This window comes from Miniopterus schreibersii, assembly GCF_964146895.1.
Source record: "Miniopterus schreibersii genome assembly, chromosome: 5".
Taxonomy (NCBI): domain Eukaryota; kingdom Metazoa; phylum Chordata; class Mammalia; order Chiroptera; family Miniopteridae; genus Miniopterus; species Miniopterus schreibersii.
In genome coordinates, this window is record NC_138106.1 from 90527766 (window position 1) to 90541181 (window position 13416).

General features: G+C 53.0%; 1 protein-coding gene across 13 annotated transcripts in view; it reads left to right on the plus strand.

Annotated features, from left to right (window-relative positions):
- Positions 1–13416, plus strand: part of IQSEC1 (IQ motif and Sec7 domain ArfGEF 1) — a gene marked incomplete at its 5' end in the record, with an annotated part of 201931 nt that overhangs the window by 175877 nt on the left and 12638 nt on the right. For 5 of the 13 annotated variants that reach the window (XM_081138969.1, XM_081138977.1, XM_081138979.1 and 2 more), the window contains 2 exons: positions 4839–4888; positions 8205–10299. The exons of 1 other annotated variant lie outside the window; for it this stretch is intronic. In XM_081138969.1, coding sequence (XP_080995095.1) covers positions 4839–4888; positions 8205–8249 — 95 coding nt within the window. In that variant the 3' untranslated portion in view covers positions 8250–10299. Of the gene's footprint in view, positions 1–4838; positions 4889–6130; positions 7090–8204; positions 10300–13416 lie in introns of those variants that run through there. 7 more of the 13 variants (XM_081138974.1, XM_081138968.1, XM_081138973.1 and 4 more) reach the window with 3 other exon arrangements.

The window sequence follows — 13416 nt, forward strand, 5'->3', positions numbered from 1 at the left end:
CAAGTGAGCCAGGCCTGCTGGTGGGTGTGCCCTGCACTCTCTTGCCACACCCTGCGCTTTATGCTGATGAATGAGACGGAGTAAAGCTCTCTAAGCTGTGTCTGAAACTCTTCTCCCGCTATCCCTGTCTTGCCTTCTCCCCAGAGGCCTCCCTTCTGGCCTCTGTCCAGCCCAGAATCGGCAGCCACAACTGGCCCTAGGACTCAGGAAAGCCCTGGTGGAAACTGTGATTTTTATTGTTCTTTGTTTCTGTGTGTTTAATTTGCTGCCAGCCTGTTAACCCCCAAGCAAGCAGCACCCCTCAAGCCTCCCAGCTTTCCTGGGGCACAGATTGGGGGAAAGCTGTGCCTGGGTATCAGGGAGCAAGGAGCTTCTCCTGCCGGCCCTCACAGGACCAAGCCCTCGTGGCTGGGCAGGTGAAGGAGGGAGGTGTGGGAGCAGACCTAAGCTAAGCGCCTGTGAGTGCTGTTCCAGCCTGCTTTGCCTGCTGCACTGTCAGAGGAGCTGTGGAGTGAGGGGTGCACCCTGGCAGTGTCCTCGGCCCCCTACTCGTCATGTCTAGCCAGTCAGCTTCTCCTGGGAGGAGGCTCGGGGTCTGCAGGGCATGGGGGTTGCCGGGCATTGCACAGGGGGCAGGGGGCTGTGCCCAGCACTTTAGGCTCCTGGACCCTGGCGCCTATGTGCCCCGAGGCTCCAGGTATCCTGGCCCCAGGGGCCCCTGCTTTGTTGGGGGAGATCCTCTCAGGCTGAGATAAGCTGCCGCTTCTCCTGGGACCCAGCGGCCCCTCCTTTCTTAGGGATTCACCCATCCCACCCTGCCTCAGGCATCACCGAGTGGCCAGCTCCAGGTCCCACTACGAGAGCCAGCTCATGACCCCATGTGGTACCTGCCTCGCCAGCAGCTCTGTCTCCCTTTGTTTGGCTTATTTATTTCCCAGAAATTTTTTTCTTTTTTCTTTTTCTTCTTCTTCTTCTTTTTTGAGTTGGATTTTTCCTTTGCTTTTGTCTTGTCATTTTTTTCCCTCCATAGTGAAAATCAGAAATCCATTGCCAGCATGAGGGTTAACCCAGGGCTTCTCAATGGCAGCCTTGTTGACATTTTGTGCCTGATAATCTTTGGCTGTGGGGACATTTCTGTGCAAGAGGTCAGCAGCATCCCTGGCTCCACCTCTCAGCCATGACAGTCAGTAATGTCTCCAAAAATTGCCAGGTGTGCTCTAGGGGGCAAAATCACCCTTGGCTGAGAACCACTGGTTTTCCCTGTGACTTCTTAAAACCAGCAACACACACCTGGACTCCCGTGGGCCTCTGCAGGTGGGATCTGGGGCCTGTGTTTGCATTTGTGCAGTGGAGTGGGCTCTGGCCTCTGCCCAGCCCCCTCAGGCAGCAAAGCCTCTGGGGGACTGAGGCTCTCCATCCGCAGATGTCCACTCTGCCAGAGCTGAGAGCTCAGGTGTCAGGCAGAGCCCATGCCCAGGCACATGGCCATGTGAGGGTCAGAGTTCCAAGGTTTGGCCGATTTCCATTTATTGTTACTGTTGCCGCCACCATTTAGGGATTCTGAGCTGAGAAGGACTCTAGGGATTGTGTATTCTCAGGGATAAAGCTACAATGAAACAAGTTCCCAGGAAAGAAAGCCCCCAGACCCCAGGAAGGTTGGAGGGTGAGGTGGGTGTTTGAGTCCTGGAAGTCCCCAAGACCCCAGACTGGGGACTGGCCACCTGTGACTTCAGAGGGAGACAGGCCAGCATCAGCAGCCTTCCAGAAGATGCTGGACTCAGCAGCTGGATACATGGCATAAGGTGCTCTGGACCAGGGTGGAGCATAGCTCTCAGAGTCAGCATCACTCCCACCCATTGTGGCTTCACCAAGATGACCTCTCCAAGAAGAGGCAAGGCCCCCACAGTCTGTCACCTCAGGAAAGCCAACACTCAGTGGTTGGCAGGTCACCGCTCTCAGAGAAGCTGCCCCAGACCTGCGCTCACACCTCTATCCAGGAGGCAGCTCACCAAGAATGTGGCCTCAGCCCTTCATGAACCTTGAAGACCCATGAGGCAGTCATGGTTTGATGTCCATGATTGGCAGCAGATGCCTCCAGGGGCCCCTGACATTCTGAGAGCTAGAGGAAGGGGCCTGGCTCTAGCCCAAGCTCTCCACTGAGCTGTGAGGCCTCACCCCATGTCCCTCCTTCTGGTGGGGCCCTGCACTTGTTTCAGTGGCACCAGAGTCCTGCCGACCTATGATCAAGGACTGTCTAGGACCATGGACACAGTGTAACTGGGCCTTAGCCCCTACCCCAGTTCATTCAAGTCCTTATAGACACTTTCTGAGGGCCCTGCAGTCCTTCTGTCGGTCCCAGCCAAGCTGCTCCACATCAGTTCCCACGGGGATACAGGGCCTGCCTGCACCTGTCACCACTCCAGGCTTGGAGCTGGGCCTGCTGTGTCCTGCACCAGGGCAGCCCTGTCTGGGGAGACTTGGTGGTTCCTGTGGCCAGTTTCCAGAGCAGCACCTGCTGCCCCAAGATGGGCACTCTGCATACAGACAGCTCAGGGATGCGCTTGGGATGGCCACCCCAGCAGAGCCCAGCAGAGGACACACAGCACACTGATCTCAGAACCATACTGATAAGATCTCTCCCTCTGCCTGCTGCTCATTAGCTATCAGGCCTTGGCCAAGTTATAGCTCTCTGCCTGTTTCCCTAGCTGCAAGGTCTCTGAGAGAGTTGGCATATGCCCAGTGGTCAGAACAGGGCCTGGCCCAGGGTGTGTGGCTGTTGTCCCTGAGCAGGTGCACCTGCTTGGCCTCCAGCATTGCTAAGGGCCACCGGGCAGACCCTAGGCAGAGAGCCCTGCTTACAGTCTGTCCTGACGCGAACAGGCAGGGGAAGGCTCTGAAGAGCCACTCTGGGAGCCGCTTCCAGACGTGATTTCTGATCAGGCCCTAGGAGAGGTGCTGGCTGGGGCGGGACTCACCTGAAGCTAGTGCAGGATCCAGAGAAAAGGGGCAGGTTCCCTAGAAAGAGTGCAGATGAGGGGTAGTGTAGGGGAGTGGGGGTAAGCCACTGTTTGGCATGCTTTCCTCTGTTATGGACAGTGTGTGCAGTGTGCACCCATCTGGACACGGATGTGAAGCAGGCAGTGTCTGTGGCAGTGCCTGTGAGAGGGGCTCTGGGATGAGGGCAGAGAGCTCCTGTAGGGACACCTCCATCTCATGTTGATCCAGAAGTGGAAATGACTTCTAAGACACTTAACATTACTTAAGTTAAAGCTCTCCTGAGTCCTGGCCCTCGCCGGGCAGGAAGAGGAGGGCCTTGAGAAGGTTACTCCCCTTCTCACACCAGCTGGAAGGTGAGGAAATGTGGCCCTCATCTTTCTTCTGGCTGGGATTAAGAGTTTTCCCTGGTCCTCAGTAACTGGTAGAAAACTCTCTTGCCTTATCCATTGTGTGGCCCTGTCCTGAGTGGGCTCTGAGGCCCTTTCACACTTGCCAAAGTCCAGCAAGGCCTTCTATGGACCTCAGGCTCCCAGTTGGAACTTAGGCTGGGGAAGGGAGGGGTCAGCAGGCAAGGCAAAAGGACTGGACCTCCCCTGAGCCTGCCCAGGAGTGAGGCCTTTTCCTGGGCATGGCCCAGCATGGTCAGGTGCTACCCTGAGGCCCAGAGGACCCACAGGCAACCCCCTTTCACAGAGGTATGGGCCACAGAGAGGCACATGGCAGTTTCCATCTTCCAGGCTCCTGGGCCTGGTCTGGGCCTGGGTCCAGCTCAGCATGGCCAAGATTTCCAGCCTCAGATGGACAGGCAGACCTGGGAGTGAACCCTGCTCACTATGGAAATTGAGCTGGCCAGGCCATTGATCTTTGGCGTGGACAGAGGGCCACCTGTCCTGCATCATTGTGAAACTTGACCAAGAACCAGCATGGTGCTCACTCCTGGCCAGGCTGCATGGACAGCATCCTAGAGAACATGGAGGGGAGGCTGCATTCCCAGAGACCTGATGGAGGCTGGACCCCTCGGCTTGGGCACCATTGTTCCCCCTGGCCTGGATGTCCTGCCAGAATCCATGACGAAGTCCTCTGGAAGGACTGTGGAGGCCAGGATGGGCACTGGGCATCCAGAGCCAAGAGGAAAACTCAGCCTTCCTCTCCTATGGCTAACATACTGTGTGCTCGTGCGCCATGAGCTGGGGACGTAAAACGGCATTGGCAGTGAGCCCCGAAGGAATGCTTGTGGCATCCTGAGGGGGGTGCCCACAGAGGGGAGCAGGACTCCAGGCCCCTCCTAGCAGCCCCCGACCTTCCTCCTGTCCCTGGCCAGGGCTCTGCACAAACCAGACACTTGGCCCCAGAGGCTCCAAGAGGAAAAGGACTTGAAGTCCCGTTTTCCCTGACCGTGGTCCCCACCCTGCCTGGAGGTGTGTGCATGTATGTGCAGGTCCATACCATACATGCCTGAAACCCACTGAGAGCCAGGCCCTGGGCAGGACCACGTCTCGTTTGTGTCAGTCATTGCAGAAGCTTTCTTCAGCAGCCGCTGTGGCCAACTTGCACATGGGACTTTGGGCCCCACCTGTGTGCCCGCCTCAGCTTGCCTGGAGGCCCCTCCCCATAGACTGTCAGTCCAGGAGAGGAGCTGGTTGAAAATAATTTTATTTTTATTTTTTTAATCCCGTAGTTTTTTTTTATTAACTAGTTACTGCCCTGCCACCAGCTTCCCCACTGAGCCCCTCCCCCTGCCCTCACACCCAGCAGGTGGGCCGGGTACCTGAGCCTGGTGGTGGTGGCGGCATCCTGCTGCCCGTCTGAGTCTAACCTCTGGTATTGCATGTTCTGGGCAGGGAAGCGAGGGCGGCGCAGCAGTGCGGGATCGCTAGAGAGCAATGTGGAAGTAAGTAGGAAGCTCCTCCGTTCAGCCGGCTGTCGTGTGTTGCCTCCCTGATCCTTGGTTTATACCTGTTGTCTTTTTATTTTTTTATTTTTTTGCGCTTTCACTACTGCAGAGGCGCAGACCCCCTCCCGCCTGCCTCAGCCCCCACCCCGGTGCATGCAGCTTCCCCTCTGCTAGAATCTCACCGCTTGTTTGGGCTGCAGCCAGGGGGTGGGAGGCTGGTTCTGGATTGTGTGTTTTAGTTCCCACTTCACCCTTGTCCCCTGTGACCCCAGCATGGTTCATTAACATCCCTGGCTCCTGGCGCTCCCCCTACCCCCACCCACCCTGTCCCCACCCACCAGCACTGCTCCTGGGCCAGAAGCAGCGGCTGCTGAGTGCCTGCAGCCTCCCCATTTGCTGGTTTCCTGACCTCCATGCTCCAGAGTCCCCACTGCTTCCTTCCTGGAGTTTCAGCTGCTGTGTGTCTGCAGATAGGGCACCGTGGAATTGCTTAGCTAGCTCCGGGGAGGAGGAAAACCTGAGAAAGAGAAACTGTGGATTTCATGAGATTTCATTCATCCTCCAGCCATCTCTATATTACTGTTCACATCTTAACCTCAGCTTGCAGATCTTTCTGTTTCTTTTCCCTTGTTTGGTTTGCAGTAGGTAGCTGCAGTAAAAGGCCCAGGCAGCCCCATGCCCAGGGCAGGGTTTCCCGAGCCTTCCTATTCCTTCACCACTTTCCCAGAAATCTTGGTTCTACTCAGGCAGACAGGTGCCTCGGGCCCTTTGATGGGGCCCGGAGAGCTGAGGCTGCAATTCAGCAGGAATGGGGTTCCTCTCCATGCACACTAGCCTGCCCACTCCTCTCAGCACATGCCGCTCAGACACCCCCCAACAAACTTCTGACCTGAAAGCTCAGGCCGCCTGCGTGACAGGGTGCTTGTCAGGAGGAGAGCCCAAACTCATGCTGCCACAGCAGTTGACCTCCCCTCCTGCCCCAGCTCTACTTTTCTCACTGGAGCGCCCCTTCCCCAGGTCCCTCCAGCCCCCACCCCTGCCGACTTGCCAGAGTTGTGTGAGAAGCGGCAAGTGGCGCCAGAGCCCAGCCTCACCCAGCCCCCCCTCGGCGGCCAGTGAGTTGAACTAAAACTAAGGCTTAGCAGTCAGTGGGTAAACTTTTTACATTTAGAAGAAATTCATTCTGACATAAGTGCTTTAAGATCTTTTAATTTTGATTTCTATGAATTTCCTTTTTAGGGGTCCATCATTAGCAGTCCTCACATGCGCCGGAGAGCTACATCAACACGAGAGTGTCCATCTCGCCCACACCAGACTATGCCTAATTCTTCCTCCCTCCTGGGCTCCTTGTTTGGGAGTAAGAGAGGGAAGCCCCCTCCTCAGGCTCACCTGCCCTCAGCCCCTCCCCAGCCGCCCTCACACCCGCCAGGCCTGCCCCACCCACACCACCTTGTGGCAGGCCACCACCAGGGGCCTGCCGAGGGCCCGCCACAGGTCCCGACGCACGGGCACCACACCCAGTACTGCCACCTGCAGCAGAACCCGCCCCCCTACCACCACCACCACCATTACCACCCCCCCCAGCACATCCCGCATGCACACCAGTACCACCACAGCCCCCATGGGGGGCACCTGCCCTACGGGGCCCACACACATAGCCACCCACCACTACCCTTGGCCCATGCCAGCCATCCTGGCCACTCGGGCCACACAGCACATCACCACGGGCAGACCCCTGCCCCACCGCCCCCCACCAGCAGCAAGGCCAAACCCAGTGGCATCAGCACAGTTGTGTAGACAGCTTGAGCGGGGATCCCAGACTCCCCGGAGCAAGTGCACACCACATAGGCATGCCTGGGGGCAGCCAGCCTCAGACCAGGCCTGGGCACTTCTGTTTCCATCTCTCCCCGCATCTCCCCAAGGCTTGGATGGAACCCCCTGAGCCCATGGGCTTGTGTTGTAGGGAACAGAGCTCCTGATTTAATTCAGCGTAGGTGCCCGGGGCTCCATCCACCATCCACCTCAACCCAAGGTGGGCCTCAGCCACCATCAGCCTTGAAACAGTCCCTCCAGCCAAGATGTTGAGCTCCCGCCCCCACTGCAGCCCTCAGCTCCCTCCTCCCTAATTGTACACGCATATGAAAAGTCTAGAGAAAGAAGAAACAAGACACAAAAAACCAGAGACACAACAAAACAGAAAACCCAAAACTTGCTGCATTATTGCTCTTTTATTAACAATGGGCAAAATTAAGTAGACCTGATATGGTTGATGAGAATACGTAAGTAAACTTTATATAATATAAATATATAAATATTTAAATACATATATGTATATACTGTATAGGTAGTATTGGTGTGTGAAAGGCAAACATTTCAGGCCACAGAGTTAGCAATAGAGATGTTACAAGGAGCTCCACCCCTAACAGGAGGGCAGCACCTGGGCTGACTGAGGGGAGACCAAACCTAAATGCTAGGAGCCAGCTCAGAGCAGCCCCTCCAGGACTGACAGGTCATTACTAACTGTGCCAAGTAGCATAGCATCTAACTGTTTAAAAAGTCCAGTATTGCTTTATATAAATCCTTATTTTATTAACAGAATACTATCATAAGTAATCAGTATTATAACTGCTCTGTTATTTCAGGTAAGCAAGTAGATAAAGTGCAGTAAGCTGCAGTAGCAACTCAGGATAACTAGTTGAGAACTGGTTGTCTTAGAATGTTGGTTACCCAGATTCATGCACACGTGAACGGCTGTGAAAACTGTGAATTTCCATGATCCATGTTCCTTTTATAGGCACATGATTCTGTGCATACTCATTCAGAGTCCTCTGAGAGGGGCACCCATGCACGGCAGATGCATCACCTCCACCATGACATGACCAGCGCTGGCCCTCGTCCCCCTCAGCACCGTCACTTCCTCCTCCCGCCCCCGCTCCAGCAGGCAGGAGCCCGAGCCCGGCTCCAGGGGAACCGCTTTCAGACCTGCAGGCTGAGCTTAGTGTTTAGCAACCCAGGGTGGTGTGTGTTCCCTGTTTTATTTTCTGAGTGGTAGCCGTGATCATTGTAACTTCATGTAGTCATGTGCTAGCATAACCCCGTGTCATCACCGTGGCCCTGTGACCCCAGCTGACACGTGCCAGCCTCACTGGTGAAGCCCCCGCTGCCTCCTCATGGTCCACTTAGCTGCCAGGGCATCACATGATCTCAGCTGTGCTCTTGTTGCTTCCGTCTTGTGACACCATCTGCTCCCTGGGGCCGGGCGCTGCACGCGTCCAGTTCTGTGCCTGAGTCACCCATGGGCCATACTTTGTAGTTTCAGCCTTTCGAGCCACTGCAGCCACCAGTGCTGTGTTCCTAAGCCATGGGACCCGAGGACTGCCCCACGGCACCTGCCCAGGCGGAGAGCCCTTTCAGAAAGGGCGAAGCTAACGCAGGACTGTGGGCTCTGGGGCTCCGTGCTCCGTGGAAGGTGTGGCGAGCTGTGGCCGGACGGCAGACGACAGAGGGGAGCCCGCCCTAGCCAGCGGCTGGGTGTCCATTTCCTCCCCACCTGCCCCTTTGTCATATCATTGAGGTCATCATACCAGCAAATCTGCAAACAGCACTTTGTTAATCTCCACAGAGAGCAAATACAGCACCAAGAGTTTAGCCTTTTTTAAAAGAAGTGTGACTTTGACCTGCCCGCCTTTTCTTCCCGTTGGTACAGCTTTTCTCTCTCGGGCATCTGCTCAGAGAGCAATAAAAAGCACAGGCGTGCCTGACTTGGTCCAGGCCCAGCTGGTGGGAGGCCCCCCAGTCCACTGACTGAACCTTTGGTTTCCCGTCAGAGCCAGCTCCCCAAGGCATTCTCTGCATTTAAAGGGTGCTGTTCTGACGAGGGAAAGTCAGGTTGTGCTGCGTGTCGTCGGTGCTGCTTGTGTGAAGCCACATCTGTGTATTGTATATTTGCAAAATATATCAGTGTTACTGTTGACAAATAGTTGAAGTAAAGTGATAACATATTAAATATGTCGGCCTTTTTTTATCCCTCTGTACCAATGGTAGAGTTCAACTGTAAACTCTAGGTTGTTCCAGAAAAGACAGGCTGTTTGGTGCAGGTTGCTTTTTCTGAAGGGGCAGTCTCTAGTGGGAAGCAACAGAGAGCCAACTGCAACTGCACTGGTGGCCCGGTGGGAGGGGCTCTCTCCCTTGCATCCTCCAGGCTCCAACCACTCAGTGCTCTCGCCTCCAAAACTCTTCTGTGCCCTGAAGTCTTGTCAGGTGCCACAGGCCCGGGCCTAGTGAAAGGGCCTCTCGACACGGTCTCTCCCGTGTTTCCAGCTCTGCCCAGCGTTGGGTTCAGGTCGGTGAGGCCTGACCATTCTCCATGTTTATTTGCAAGCGTCATGGGAAGTGTTTCCGGAAGCACATTGTTCCATTGAAGAGACTGGTCCCTGCTGCCCAGGTCTTGTCTGGGAAGCAACAGCTCCTGATAGACGGGAGCTTCCATGGGGCTGTGCTCTCTGGATCCAGCCTGCAGTCACAGCTGGGGGCCTGTTCACAGAGCCCCTCATCCCCCCAGGAGGCTGAGCCGCCACAATGTTTGTGTCATTTCATCTGCCGGGATCCTCGGGATGCTTTCTCAAGTCGCACAGATTATTTCAATTACATGATTTCTGACAGGAGCAGGAGATCCTTAGAGGAGGTGGCTGGTAGTATCACAGAGTCTTTTCTGGGACAACACCTGAATCATGTATTTGTACTTTTTAAAGTTTATTAATGAATTTACAACACTGTAAAAATAAAGTTCATCCTAATATGATGTGCACATCTCGCTTAACAAGGTCCCCAGTTGCCCCGGAGCTTGACTCCCTCCCTGCGCTGCATGCAGCAGAGGCCTCCTTGTCTTTCAGATGAGCTAAAAAGACAGCAGACACTTGAGCACGCCCCTCGGTGTTGACTGGCGTTCCACAGGAAGCTGTGTCCGCAGGCTGAGCATGCACCTCACAGTCCTGCTGTAAAACATCACCGCCCTGCCTGGAAAATGAGTAGTTCTGTACATATTTTAAATAACAGTAATCAAGGGAACAGAGTGCACAGTGACTCAGTGTGGAGGGGGGGGGGGGGGCGCGGAAAAGACGCTCGGAAGAGCCTGCTTGAGGCAACCTGCACGTTCGTGCTGCTGCCTGCAGTCTTGCTGAGGTTGGTGCAGTGCGGTCATTCGCCTTCAGGTTGTTTTAAATGATTAGAATCAAGTCTTGGATGCAGACTGTTCACAGACTTCAAGGGACACCCACTTTGTAACTTTGGGGAGGAAAGGAGTGCTTTGTTTTAATGTGCATTCTGTTTGTGAGTAGTAACAAGACTCTATTGATGTAAAACCATAGCTGTGATCATGTGGAGAAATCAAATAAATCCTTTAAAATTCTCAGGTTCTCACTTTTTCTGAAAAGTCCAGGTGTTTCCCTGTTGGCCACAGAGAGGTTTCCAGCTGACAGGTGTGCTCATCTTTGTCGTGACTGGGCAATAGGTCTCCTGGAAGACCCTGGCCTGACTTTAATTTGAGATGCTTAAAGGTACGTATCTCAACTTCAACTCCGATAGAAGATGTCAAAGGCATTTATAATTTCTAGCAACTTTCAGACTTTAGTGTTTTCATCAAGTTAGAAGAGGTGGATCCTATGAAGTTTTGAGGTGGACGGGATGATTTATGGAGGGAGAATACTCCGATGGCCCAGTCCTCAAGTGCTTGAAGAGACTTTAATAGGTCACAGTTATCTGTTGCCCCACGTTGGTTCACGCGATGTGCAGAATCTAGGAAGGTGGATTCTGATCCTACGTGATTGACTTGTCCTGTGTCTTCCTTCTTTCCTGGAACCAGGTACAGTTTCAGAGAAGACTGCCTTACGTTCAGTACATACCATAAAATGTAAAACTGGTAGATCTAATTTGTGGAAAACAAAAAAGGTTAATTTCAGTGACCAAAATTAACCGTGGCTCACCCTTCATGAAGAAGTGAATTTTGATCAAAAGATGTTCTGAGATTTCTGCCCCTGGGTAACCATTCCTTTTCCAGGCCGTTCAGGGTTCTTCAACACAGTGAAGCTGGTCACTGCAGTCTCCTGGAATGCTAGCTTGACTCCGGCGTTTGTCTCTGGCACACGGGGCTGCCTGCCACCCCCCGCTTGGTGCAGGTGAGCCGCTGAGCCACGGAGTCCACGTGATGATGCTCTGGGTTTTGTGCTTGTCTCTCACACCAGATTGTGAGCTCCTTGGGGCAAGGGGTCAAGCTGACCCACTTCTCTGTGTCCGGTGACCAGCACAGGACTGGTCTTGTCAAAATGCATCTGAAAAGGATGCATTTGTTAGACGGAGGAGGGGGTGACAGCAAAACCACTTGTTGATCTTACTGTGTGTAAATCATCAGAATTTTATGGAGACATGTTCGCTCAGCCCTTTGCTACCCTTGACACTGAGAAGTCTAGATGGGGACACACTTGACACTGTCAGAGTTCCGCAGACGTGGTCTGTGCTCCCTGACGTTCCCTCCCCCACTCACAGTTTTAGCGCTCATTTTACTTGACCTCACGGCAGCTTCTGAGATTGTTCAAGTCCCTTCCCGCAACAGCATTTCCTCGTCGCCTTTGGTCCCACACCCTGGCCTTCTTCTCGGGGGAGCCTTCACTGTCTCCTCTGCGGCTAACACTCCTCCACAGAGCTGTTAAGTGTTGGTCTGAGGATCAGGCCCAAGCTCTCTTCCCTCCTTTACTTCCCTCTAGGCCATTCCGTGCAGGTCCGCACTTTCCGTCTGCCTTCCATACACCTATAGCTTCCAAATGCGAATCTGCTGCCCAGAGCTCCACTCTGAGCACCCATGTTCCCTTGGGTCTTTCTTTATCTCCATGACAAATATATGGTCACATACACACATAAAAAACACAACTGGGGCCTCTGCTGTGTTCCCTACGTTGGCAAATGGCATCACCACTGAGTTGTATAAATGAGAACTTAGGGATTGTCCTTGACACCTCTCCTTTCAATGACTCCAAGTCCATTCTGTCACCAAGCCCTTTTGGTCTTTCTCCTTCTACATGTTCTTGAGTGCATTTCTCCACATCTGACACTGCTTCAGGCCAGTACCCGTCTCACCTGGACTAGAGCTCCCTAACCGGTCTCCACCACCACTGAGGGTCCCTCAAACCCATTCTCCACATGGCATCAGAGGAATCGTTTTAAGGTGCAACCTGCGTAAAGCAATGTCAGTGGCTTCCTATTGCCCTTCTGATTAAATCCTTAGTATGGCCTTCATGAGGCCTGCATGGGCGGACTCTGCCTGCCGCTCACCTTCGCTTTCCCCTGCGCTCCAGCCACGTGAGCCTTGCAGGTTCCCAGACACGCTGTGCCCCCCACCGGGCCTGCAAGCGTGCCCCTCTTGCATCTGGGTTCAGTTAGCTCCCATTTCATGAATCAAATCCTAGCTTGGCGATTATCTCCTCTGAGATCTGTTCCCTCAGACATATATTCAATAGTGTGGTAATTTTGTTCCAGTAAGTGTCACAAGGTCAGGACAGTGCCTGTAATCTCAACATGTGACACAAAGTAGGGCTTTCATAAATGCCTGCTGAATGAGTACATGAAGACCACAGACCCAAAGAAGGAAACTCAGTGTGGAAATGTACGATGGCATCCAGAGGCTCAGAAGGAGATCCGTGGCCTCGGCAAGCAGCCTGGCCGGAGTGCTGGGCAGAAGCAACCAGCGTCCTGGGTGCTACAGGCATTTCTTATTAGTTTGAGGAATAGATTGGGCAGTGGTTGGAGGGTTTTAATAATTGTGTTTTAGCTTTCATCAAATGTGTTTTAACATTTAGAGGGTTTAGAATGACTAGATTTATAAAAAGTAAGGTTAAAAATCACCCACAACCCCACCAACCCTGAAACAGTTATAATTATTTGGTCTATTTTCATTCCATCTTTTTTTCATAAATAGTTCTCAGTTACCTAGTTCAGGTCTTCTGTGTGTATACCAAAAGGTGTGTAAGTGTTGTTTGGTGCCCCTCATAAAAAAAAAAAAAAAAAAAAAAAAAATTCACAATGAAAAACATCTAGGAAATGCTAAGTTAGTCAAAGTTAAACTAGTTTCTTTACTGCAGGACTTCTCAGAGCCTTTTAAAGACATGATGTGTATTGTCAGTCTCTGTTAGTAAAAGTTTATATGTGTAAATTTTAGTTTTTTCCTTAGTATATTCTGATGTTATGAAAGACTCAGTAGTTTATAACGTCTGCCTGATAGCCCATCATGTGGATGCCCATGATGTGCTGGCCATGCAGATGGTGCTATTTTGGTGAATGAGGAACAGAAGGAAATAACAGTTACTGAGCGAATTTGGTGATTCTGGCAAGAGTTTGGGATCTGGAAAGGTAGACACTACTGAATCTGACCTTAGTGCTGAGCTCCTGGGGTGCACATTGACACCATTTTGGTAACTCCGGGTAGCCATGTGTCACCGGAGGTGCCTCTCTGTTCAGTGTGTTCAATCGCTTTCCAA